This window comes from Babylonia areolata, chromosome 31 (genome assembly GCF_041734735.1).
Source record: "Babylonia areolata isolate BAREFJ2019XMU chromosome 31, ASM4173473v1, whole genome shotgun sequence".
Taxonomy (NCBI): domain Eukaryota; kingdom Metazoa; phylum Mollusca; class Gastropoda; order Neogastropoda; family Buccinidae; genus Babylonia; species Babylonia areolata.
In genome coordinates, this window is record NC_134906.1 from 5701419 (window position 1) to 5713918 (window position 12500).

Consider the following 12500-nt stretch of genomic DNA (forward strand, 5'->3'; position numbering starts at 1 on the left):
TGTGTGCATGCATGTGTGTGTGTATGTGTGTGTGTGTGTCTGTATGCATACGTGTGTGGTGTGTGTGTGTGGTGCGTGTGCGTGTGTGTGGTGCGTGTGTGTTGTGTTGTGTGTGTGTGTGTGTGTGTGTGTGTGTGTGTGTGTGTGTGTGTGTGTGAACACAACACTACAGTTTATAAATCCACTCAAATCAAACAACAGAAAACATGGTATCTTATAGTACTGTATTATAATTCTCTTTTTTTTTCACAACAGATTTCTCTGTGTAAAATTTAGGCAGCTCTCACCGAAACCAAGTGCTTGGGGAGACTACTACACATCTCGTACAAGGAGCACAAGACCAATGACCATGTGCGGAACCTGGTCAGCAACCTTGTTGGGCCCCAAGAACCACTGCTGACAACTGTCAAACGACGGAAGATGGCATGGTTTGGTCACGTCATACGACATAACACCCCTCTCCAAAACCATCCTGCAAGGGACTGTAGAGGGAGGGCGCAGACGGGGGCGGCAGAGAAAGAGCTGGTCCGACAACGTCAAGGAATGGACCAAAATGATGATGCCAGATCTCCTCACGAGAGCTGCCAACAGAACGGCGTGGCGAGCTATGACATCTTCCTCATGTCCCCCCAACGACCCCAGCGGTCAAGGGAATGAGTGAGTGACGCCCCAGGGGCAGCGCATTGCTAGAAGCCAGCAGCAGTACCTTCTTTTTTTTTTTTTCTTTGTCTTTGTTGACTCACTTGTGTAAACAAAGTGAGTCTATGTTTTAACCCGGTGTTCGGTTGTCTGTGTTTGTGTGTGTGTGTGTGTGTCCGTGTGTCTGTGTGTCCGTGGTAAACTTTAACATTGACATTTTCTCTGCAAATACTTTGTCAGCTGGCACCAAATTTGGCATAAAAATATGAAAAATTCAGTTCTTTCCAGTCATCTTGTTTAAAACAATATTGCACCTCTGGGATGGGCACAAAAAAATTAAAAAAAAGAAGCCTAATTATATGCAAACTGCATTTACTGTTATATTTATATTTTTTGTATTCTCTAAACTTGGCACTTTGACCTCTTATTCTGACACAACAACAAGAGGAGTCATTATTATCATTTTTTTGTTCAAACAGGAACTTCTTTTGCTAAGCATGGTATTTTTATCTATTTTGCAAACGTTTTGGTGCAGATAGTAAAAAAAGGGACATTACTCTGTAATTAATGCTAGGGGACTTAATTTATCACAAGTGAGTCTTGAAGGCGTTGCCTCTCTTGTTTTCTTTGTTTTTGTTTTCTTATATATGATAGTCAGTCGTGTCCGACTATGACCATCAGAACAGCAGAGGAGGCAACTGCTGTTCTGACTATCTGGGCTAGAATTTGTTTATAGTGGAGAGTGTCTTGCCCAAGTTACATCCCCACTCTCTCGGCCAAGAGGGTTTCAGGACAGTCAGCGGTGGGATGGCAGCGTTGTGGATGTAGCATGAGGTTTATATGGAGGATGTGATGATGTGTGTGTGTGTTGGGGGGACAGGAGGTGGGGGGGGGGGCAGGTGGGGGAGGTAAAAGGAGGCGGGGGTGGGGAGAGGGGTGTGTGTGTGTGAATGTGGTGTGTGTGCGTGTGTGTGTGTGTGTGTGTGTGTGTGTGTACGCGCGCTCATGCATGTGTGCCTTCATGGATGCATGTGTGTGTGTGTGTGTGTGTGTGTGTTTGTGTGTGTGTGTGTGCGCGCACGCGCGTGCGTGCGCGCATGTGCACATGTGTGTATATCTCTCTGTGTGTGCACCATACAATGGACACACAAAATGATAAATCCATCCAAATACAATCATAGGAAGAAGAAAAAAAGATGAAAATGAACAACATGGGAAAAGGAAAAAAAAGATATGTATAGAGACAGACAGACAGACAGAGACAGAGACAGGGAGAAAATCTGAGACAGAAAGCAAGAAACAAAATTTTTTTAACAGCAAGAAACAACAAAACAAAAACAGAACACACGTGAGTCAAAAAGCAGTGACACAAATGACCACCATGCCACAATATGAATGATATATGATGTGTGATGTGTGTGATATGTATGATATATGATGTGTGATGTGTGTGATATGTATGTTCGATGTGTGTTGTGTGTGATATGTATGATATATGATGTGTGATGTGTGTGATATGTATGATATATGATGTGTGATGTGTGTGATATGTATGTGTGATGTGTGTTGTGTGTGATATGTATGATATATGATGTGTGATGTGTGTGATATGTATGATATATGATGTGTGATGTGTGTGATATGTATGATATATGATGTGTGATGTGTGTGATAAGTATGATATATAATGTGTGATGTGTGTGTGTGGTGTGTTTTCAGGGCATGGAGATGATGTGTGTGATGTGATGTGTGATGTGATGTGATGTGTGTGATGTGATGTACGTGATGTGATGTGTGTGATGTGTGTTCAGGGCATGGAGATGGTGATGTGTGTGATGTTATGTGTGATGTGATGTGTGTGATGTGATATGTGTGATGTGTTTTCAGGGCATGGAGATGGTGTTGTGTGATGTGTGTGATGTGATGTGATGTGATGTGTGTGATGTGATGTGTGTGCTGTGAGTGACGTGATGTGTGATGTGATGTGATGTGATGTGATGTGATGTATAATGTGCATGATGTGTTTTCAGGCCGTGGAGATGGAGTTGTGTGATGTGTGTGATGTCATGTGCGTCACACAACAACCAACCTTAAAACACTGACAGCTGTCACTTGTATGCCAGTGGCAGCTAGCCAGCTGATTCCCCTCACCCCCCCCCCACCCCACACACACACACCCTACCCCCCGCCCTCCTGCCCCCTCCCCACCACCACCACCACCATTCCCCTCAAGACAAAAATCAAAGCTAAAAGTTCAACAACACAGGTGCCTGGCTTGTCTCTGATGACTGAGTGCCAAGTTTTGCAGTCAGAATGATATATGTGTGTGTGTGTGTGTGTGTGTGTGTGTGTGTGTGTCCGAGTTCCAATCACAGACACCCATCATAAATTCTAACAGATATCACATTTCATATATTATATATTATATTACTTTTTTTTTTTCTTTTTGACCTATACAATCGGCCAAGTTTTGGGGGTGTGGGGGGTGTTGGGGGCATTGGGGGGGGGGGGGGTAAGGAGGGAGTAAGGGAGGTAATCTGCCAGCAAAGAACGAATTAAGGAACCTCAATTTTGCAGGTTAAGCCCCATGAATAACGTTCATCCTTTGCAAGGAAGAGGCGCTGGCAGGAGAAGAGGGCCACTTACATGACGACATTATAAATGATGTCACAAAGACACGTCCACACGCAACAAGAAAGGCAAAATATACATGTGCATATAAATAAAATGAAAATTTAATAATATGACTGTTGGTTCAGTTGAAGGAACTTATGACCAGTCAAGGGACATCAATACATGCCCAGCCCAAGTGGTGGACAAACAGATTTGCCTCCCTTAATATCTTTCTCTCTCTCTCTCTCTCTCTCTCTCTCTCTCACACACACACTCTTTCTCTGTGTTCTTTGTAAAACCCCATTTAACAACACGAAGCACCTCCCTAAGCATCATAAACATCCCATTTGAAGGGCTGGACGGGCGCAATAGCCGAGTGGGTAAAGCATTGGACTGTCAATCTGAGGGTCCCAGGTTCGAATCACGGTGACGGCGTCTGGTGGGTATAGGGTGGAGATTTTTACAATCTCCCAGGTCAACATATGTGCAGACCTGCTAGTGCCTGAACCCCCTTCGTGTGTATATGCAAGCAGAAGATCAAATACGCATGTTAAAGATCCTGTAATCCATGTTAGCGTTCGGTGGGTTATGGAAACAAGAACATACCCAGCATGCACACCCCCGAAAACGGAGTATGGCTGCCTACATGGCGGGGTAAAAACGGTCAGCATACACGTAAAAGCCCACTCGTGTGCATACAAGTGAACGCAGAAGAAGAAGAAGAAGGAGAAGAGCACAATCCATATCTGCTCCAAAATACAGTACCATTTTGCAAAGTGTGACAGTAAATTTTGCACCTCTGATCCTTTCAAACCAACTGAAACCAACCTGATCAAAAAAGTAAGAATTTCCAAATTGAATCAACTTTATCTCTGATTCATTTTTTTTTTTTTTTAATTAAACTTCAATTAGAAGTAAAACTTATCCATCTGAGCTTGTCTTTGGCAATAACTAACAGTTTTTTTGTTGGTTTTTTTTTCTATCTTTTTTGATGATGTCGTAACAGGCCCCTAACTGAATCTTTTTCTTTCTTTTTTTCCTGTCAGTTTCAGTTTCAGTAGCTCAAGGAGGCGTCACTGCGTTCAGACAAATCCATATACGCTACACCACATCTGCCAAGCAGATGCCTGACCAGCAGCGTAACCCAACACGCTTAATCAGGCCTTGAGGGAAAAAAAAAAAGGTGAATAAATAATAGATAAGCTTACATAAATAAATAAATGAATAAATAATAATTATATTATAAAAAAGGTAGTAGTAGTAATAATAATAATAAAATAATAATAATAATAATTTTTTCCTGTCAGTTCCAATCCAAGTAACATTTTCCAAACATACACCACATGATTTTTGTTTCTTCCTATGAGCTTTCTCACAGCTGTCTACTACTATATTGTATTGTATTGTATTGTATTGTATTGCAGAGTGAAATTTAGGCTGCCTTCCTTGGAGACAGCTTTTCACCACTGGGCAGTGCCATCTTCTTTTTTTTTTCTTTTTTTTTTTTTAATCTGTGTCTGCAAGTGTGTTTGTTTTTACAATCAGTACTTGCCAGACTTTGCCTAACTATTGCCTCATATCATAAACTGATGTAAGCTTCTTCTCCTTCTTCTTCTTCTTCTTCTTCTTCGTTGTGGGCTGCAACTCCCACGTTCACTCGTGATGCACACAAGTGGGCTTTTACGTGTATGACCGTTTTTACCCCACCATGTTGGCAGCCATACTCCGTTTTCGGGGGTGATGTAAGCTTACAATTGAGCCAACTGCAAAGTGAGAGCTGTATGATCAATGGTTTCTCCACTGCAATGGGAGTTCACATACACCTTAATATGTTTTAAAGGACTATAACTCTCAAACTTAGCGGTAAATTGCTCTAGCTTTTAAAGCTGCAGCTTTGGGGGCCAGCCGGCTTTTTCAACCATTCCCAACGCCGACTGTCCTAAAACCCTCTTGGCTGAGAGAGTGGGGATGTAGCTTGGGGCAAGGCACTCTCTGCTGGAATCAAATTCTATCCCAGACAGTGGGTACAGCAGCTGCCTCTTCAACTGTTCTGACGATCACTGTCCGACATGACTATGATACAGTGCAGTGTCCCCCGACAACGTAACAACTGCAATAACTGGGAACAATTTGTGTGTGACAACGACACCAGCTGCTGGCAAGGGTGCAGGACCATCTTCACAGTGACAGCAGTAAGCGTGCTGTGCAGAAACCAACATAGCAACACACAACTCCCCTCTAACACACCCCTTCTACCCCTCCAACACACCCCTTCTACCTCCTTCACTCCCCCATTCCCCTCCCCCACCCACCACCCCCAACCACCGTTGTGTATGCAGCCAACAAGGCTCCTACAAAGTAATTCGTCAAAGTCAAAGTACTCACTTTTTCAGCTTTTTGGAGTTGTAGCGCACCTGGAAAGCCATCTGAAGCAGCAGCTCCTGATCCGTGTCCGACTCAAACCGACTTCGCAAATCCTTCTGCAGGTACTGTCAGAACAAAAAAAAGTAAACAGATAAATAAATACTGGCTTCGCAATTCTAGACATGACTGAACATGGGATTTGCAGTCTACAGAAGCAGGAGAACAAGATAGCAAAACAAAAACAAGAGTAAGAGTAAGAACACAGTGAATAAAACAAACAAACGATAAAGAGTTAGGAGAAGAAGACAGTGAATAAAACAAACAAACAAACGATGAAAAGTAAGAGTAAGAAAGCAGTGAATGAAACAAACAAACAATGAAAAGTAAGAAGAAGAAGATAGTGAATAAAACAAACAAACAATAAAAAGTAAGGAGAAGACAGTGAATAAAACAAACAAACAAACGATGAAAAGTAAGAGTAAGAACGCAGTGAACAAAACAAACAATGAAGAGTAAGAATACAGTGATTAAAACAAACAAACAAACGATGAAGAGTAAGAAGAAGACAGTGAATAAAACAAACAAACAAACGATGAAGAGTTAGGAGAAGAAGACAGTGAATAAAACAAACAAACAAACGATGAAGAGTTAGGAGAAGAAGACAGTGAATAAAACAAACAAACAAACGATGAAAAGTAAGGAGAAGAAGACAGTGAATAAAAAAAACAAATGATGAAAAGTAAGGAGAAGAACACAGTGAATAAAACAAACAAACGATGAAAAGTAAGAGTAAGAACGCAGTGAATAAAACAAACAAACGATGAAAAGTAAGAGTAAGAATGCGGTGAATAAAACAAACAAACAAACGATGAAGAGTTAGGAGAAGAAGACAGTGAATAAAACAAACAAACAAATGATGAAAAGTAAGGAGAAGAAGACAGTGAATAAAACAAACAAACAAACGATGAAAAGTAAGAGTAAGAACGCAGTGAATAAAACAAACAAACGATGAAAAGTAAGGAGAAGAAGACAGTGAATAAAACAAACAAATGATGAAAAGTAAGAGTAAGAACGCAGTGAATAAAACAAACAAACAAACGATGAAGAGTAAGGAGAAGAACGCAGTGAATAAAACAAACAAACAAACGATGAAAAGTAAGGAGAAGAACGCAGTGAATAAAACAAACAAACAATGAAAAGTAAGGAGAAGAAGACAGTGAATAAAGCAAACAAACAAACAATGAAAAGTAAGGAGAAGAAGACAGTGAATAAAGCAAACAAACAAACAATGAAAAGTAAGAGTAAGAAGAAGACAGTGAATAAAACAAACGATGAAAAGTAAGAGTAATAAAAAAAACATCGAATAAAACAACAAACGATGAAAAGTAAGGGTAAGAACGCAGTGAATAAAACAAACAAACGATGAAGAGTTAGGAGAAGAAGACAGTGAATAAAACAAACGATGAAAAGTAAGAAGAAGAAGACAGTGAATAAAACAAACAAACAAACGATGAAAAGTAAGAAGAAGACAGTGAATAAAACAAACAAACAAACGATGAAAAGTAAGAGTAAGAAGAAGACAGTGAATAAAACAAACAAATGATGAAGAGTAAGGAGAAGAACGCAGTGAATAAAACAAACAAACGATGAAGAGTAAGGAGAAGAACGCAGTGAATAAAACAAACAAACAAACGATGAAAAGTAAGAGTAAGAACGCAGTGAATAAAACAAACAAACAAACGATGAAAAGTAAGGAGAAGAAGACAGTGAATAAAACAAACAAACAAACGATGAAAAGTAAGGAGAAGAACGCAGTGAATAAAACAAACAAACAAACGATGAAAAGTAAGAGTAAGAAAAAGACAGTGAATAAAACAAACAAACGATGAAAAGTAAGAGTAATAAAAAGACATCGAATGAAACAACAAACGATGAAAAGTAAGAGTAAGAACGCAGTGAATAAAACAAACAAACGATGAAGAGTAAGAACACAGTGATTAAAACAAACAAACGATGAAGAGTTAGGAGAAGAAGACAGTGAATAAAACAAACGAACGATGAAAAGTAAGAGTAAGAAGGCAGTGAATAAAACAAACAAACGATGAAGAGTAAGAAGACAGTGATTAAAACAAACAAACGATGAAGAGTTAGGAGAAGAAGACAGTGAATAAAACAAACGAACGAACGATGAAGAGTGAGAGTAAGAAGGAGAAGACAGGAGGAGGAGGAGGGAGGGGTCAGTGACCTGCAGCAGTCCCTCCATGTCCAGAGCCAGCAGGTCTTCCTGACAGGTCTGCAGAATGGCCACCGCGATCCGGAACACCATCTCCATGCCCTGAAAATGCCGTCACGCATCACATTACACATCACATCACATCACATATCGCCATCTCCATGCCCTGAAAACACGTCACACACATCACATCACACACATCACCATCTCCATGCCTTGAAACACACATCACACACCTCACATCATGCACATCACATCACACACATCACCATCTCCATGCCTTGAAAACACTGTCACACATCACATCACACCACACACAACACACACCACTCACATTACCATCTCCATGCCCTGAAAACACATCACACACAAAACACATCACACATCACACACCACACACATCACCATCTCCATGCCCTGAAAACACATCACACACAAAACACATCACACACACAACACACCACACACCACTCACATCACCATCTCCATGCCCTGAAAACACATCACACACAGTGTAGTGTTCCCAGTTACATGAATTATTATGTACGTGCATAAATGACATACAGATTTCAATTTGGATGCACAGAATATTCACTCTGTGCATCATTAGGAAGCACATTTTTTTTTCTCTGAAAAAACAAAACAAAACAAAAACAAACAAAAAACCCAACACTGTACAACGACAAGCAAGCACAATAAGATCGCTCCAACACTGCCTGTTTAGCGGAGTTATTTCCCCTACTAGTAAATGAGTAAAGGCGGTCTTCTATGAACCATCATCAATCATTCAAACACTGAAAATGTCGCCAATGCAGCAGTTTTGCTCAGAGACACCCCCATGAACCAGCAGCTTCTCAAATGGGATTACATCCCTCAGATCCCCTTGCTCCCCTAGGCAGACGCGTTGTCACAAGGCCACAACACCTGGTGACGATGCTGTGTTAACTCACTCGGGGCGACAAGTCTTCTCCCTTGCTTTTCCCCACAGACGGCCCATTTGTAAGGGTTTGGAAAAAAAATTACAAAAAATACAAAATACTGTGTAAGAAAATGAAACTTTCAGAACTGGTTTATTACGTGTTGAGCTATACGTATAAAAAAAATCAAATTTCTCATCTTATTTTTACAGTTTTGCCATATGTAGAAAATACTGCCAATTTTTCACCCCGAATCATCATACCCATGCTCGCTTTCTGCATTAAATTCGCTTTCTTCTTTGTCATCATCCACCTCTTCAATGTCCGACCCTTCAGTTTGTAGCATTTCAAGTACTTCGGCAACCCTAAAACGTTGCCGTCACTGCCTTGTTCGCTTCACAACATTCTGAGAAGAGCCCGCTTTGCTAACAGGCTGGCACACGAGCAGACGACCGGTCAGTGACTTTGTCAGCGTGTGTGCGAGACAGGCCACAAATCCCAGGCTGACCAATCATACTGTTCGATTGTGGAGTGACCCAGAACAGCGCACTCTGCTTGGCTAATCACAAAATCACGTGTACAGCGCATGATGGAATTTTACTTTTGGAGAATGCTATTCCATTCCTTCGTCCGAATCCGAATACGTTTTGTGTAGGGATGCGTGAGCATTCCTTCGTCCGGAGAGAGTTAATGTACGCTGCATGTCCTGTTACCATGCTCTTTTTGTTTCGCTCAGCACTGCAGTAAAGTCGTCTGCCTGCGGGCAAGAGCTTGAAGGAGAATGAACTCCCTTGGCATTCCCAGGCTGGTGCACTGTGACCTGTTCTCTCTCTCTCTCTGTCTGTCTCTCTCTCTCCCCTCAGCCGAAATAGCTCAGTTGGGAGAGTGCTAGACTGAAGATCTAAAGGTCCCTGGTTCAATCCCGGGTTCTGGCACGGAACACTATCCGGCGGTTGACACTTTTTCTTTTCTCAAGGCCTGACTAAGCACGTTGGGTTACGCTGCTGGTCAGGCATCTGCTTGGCAGATGTGGTGTAGCGTATATGGTTTTGTCCGAACGCAGTGACGCCTCCTTGAGCTACTGAAACTGAAACTCTCCCCTCAGTCTCTCTCTCTCTCTCTCTCTCTTCTCTCTCTCTGTGTATGTATGTGCTGTGAAAAATAATTATGGATGTTACAATCAAGAGAATGAATGTATGTGTGTACGAGTGTGCTCGCATGTGTACCGGCGTGTGTGCATGCGTTCATGTGTTTTTGTATGCGCTCAAGTGTATGTGAAAGTGTCTGCATAAGCATGTGTGTATGCATGTGTGTGTGTGTGCGTGCATGCATTTATGTACATGACTGTGCGCACAGAGGTGTGTATGTCTGTGCAGCAGACATGCATGCATGCACATGAGTGCTCGTGCATGCAAGCAGGTGTGACACAAATTCTGTTGTTGTTGGTTTCTCAGGCATTTCCCCTTTGCTGTCTTCACCCCCTGTCACAAACATCGTCATGTCACTATCCACTTCGCTGTCACAAACAGCGTCACGTCACTACCCCCTTCACTGTCACAATGTCACATCACTACCCCCTTCACTGTCACAAACAGTGTCACGTCACTACCCCCTTCACTGTCACAAACAGTGTCACATCACTATCCCCTTCACTGTCACAAACATCATCACGTCACTATCCCCTTCACTGTCACAAACAGCGTCACTATCCCCTTCACTGTCACAAACAGCATCACATCACTATCCCCTTCACTGTCACAAACAGCGTCACGCCACTATCCCCTTCAATGTCACAGTGTCACGTCACTACCCCCTTCACTGTCACAAACAGCATCACGTCACTATCCCCTTCACTGTCACAAACAGCGTCACGTCACTATCCTCTTCACTGTCACAAACAGTGTCACGTCACTATCCCCTTCAATGTCACAAACAGCGTCACTATCCCCTTCACTGTCACAAACAGCGTCACGTCACTGTCCCCTTCATTGTCACAAACATCATCACGTCACTATCCCCTTCACTGTCACAAACAGCGTCATGTCACTATCCCCTTCACTGTCACAGCGTCATGTCACTACCCCCTTCACTGTCACAAACAGCGTCACGTCACTATCCCCTTCACTGTCACAAACAGCATCACGTCACTATCCCCTTCACTGTCACAAACAGTGTCACGTCACTATCCCCTTCACTGTCACAAACAGCGTCACTATCCCCTTCACTGTCACAGCGTCATGTCACTACCCCTTCACTGTCATAAACAGCGTCATGTCACTACCCCTTCACTGTCACAAACAGCATCACGTCACTATCCCCTTCACTGTCACAGTGTCATGTCACTACTCCCTTCGCTGTCAGTGTCACGTCACTATCCCCTTCACTGTCACAAACATCATCACGTCACTATCCCCTTCACTGTCACAAACAGCGTCACGTCACTATCCCCCTCCCCCCTCACCTCTGATATGAAGAGGTCCATGACACGTCGTGCCAGCGACAGAGGCATGGAGGTGGTGAACAGGGTCAGGAACCAGGACGACGCGTACATGGACGTGTCGAAGTTCTGCGTCTGGAAGTGCACCTGTAGTGTTGGCAGCAAGTCCTGCACAAGTGTCAACAACACAGAGGTGACAATTCACCACGTCTCACCTGAATCAGAAACGTGCACAGGTACAACACAGAGGTGACCATTCACCACGTCTCTCCTGAATCAGAAACGTGCACAGGTACAACACAGAGGTGACAATTCACCACGTCTCTCCTGAATCAGAAACGTGCACAGGTATAACACAGAAGAGACAATTCACCACGTCTCACCTGAATCAGAAACGTGTGCACAGGTACAACACAGAGGTGACAATTCACCACATCTCACCTGAATCAGAAGTGTGCACAGGCGCAACACAGAAGTGACAATTCACCACGTCTCACCTGAATCAGAAGTGTGCACAGGTACAACACAGAAGTGACAATTCACCACGTCTCACCTGAATCAGAAGTGTGCACAGGTACAACACAGAAGTGACAATTCACCACGTCTCACCTGAATCAGAAGTGTGCACAGTTACAACACACAGATGACAATCCACCACGTCTCACCTGAATCAGAAGCGTGCACAGGTACAACACAGAAGTGACAATCCACCATGTTCACCTGAATCAGAAGTGTGCACAAGTACAACACAGAGGTGACAATTCACCACGTCTCACCTGAATCAGAAGTGTGCACAGGTACAACACAGAAGTGACAATCCTCCACGTCTCACCTGAATCAGAAGTGTGCACAGGTACAACACAGAGGTGACAATTCACCACGTCTCACCTGAATCAGAAGTGTGCACAGGTACAACACAGAGGTGACAATTCACCACGTCTCACCTGAATCAGAAGTGTGCACAAGTACAACACAGAAGTGACAATCCTCCACGTCTCACCTGAATCAGAAGTGTGCACAGGTACAACACAGAAGTGACAATCCTCCACGTCTCACCTGAATCAGAAGTGTGCACAGGTACAACACAGAAGTGACAATTCACCACGTCTCACCTGAATCAGAAGTGTGCACAGGTACAACACAGAGGTGACAATCCACCACGTCTCACCTGAATCAGAAGTGTGCACAGGTACAACACAGAAGTGACAATTCACCACGTCTCACCTGAATCAGAAGTGTGCACAGGTACAACACAGAAGTGACAATTCACCACGTCTCACCTGAATCAGAAGCGTGC

The 12500-nt window shown here is 43.0% G+C and overlaps 1 protein-coding gene and 1 non-coding gene across 3 annotated transcripts in view; one reads left to right on the forward strand and one right to left on the reverse strand.

The window, feature by feature from the left end:
- LOC143276184 (EVI5-like protein) overlaps positions 1 to 12500 on the reverse strand; it is a 91500-nt gene that overhangs the window by 61433 nt on the left and 17567 nt on the right. For both annotated transcript variants that reach the window (XM_076580619.1, XM_076580618.1), the window contains exons 8-10: positions 11228 to 11371; positions 7862 to 7951; positions 5638 to 5741 (exon numbers count right to left, since the gene is read on the reverse strand). In XM_076580619.1, the coding sequence (XP_076436734.1) occupies positions 5638 to 5741; positions 7862 to 7951; positions 11228 to 11371 (338 nt within the window). The remainder of the gene's footprint in view (positions 1 to 5637; positions 5742 to 7861; positions 7952 to 11227; positions 11372 to 12500) is intronic.
- On the forward strand, positions 9629 to 9701 carry Trnaf-gaa (transfer RNA phenylalanine (anticodon GAA)). Its single transcript has one exon. It is a non-coding gene; the product is annotated as a tRNA-Phe (tRNA).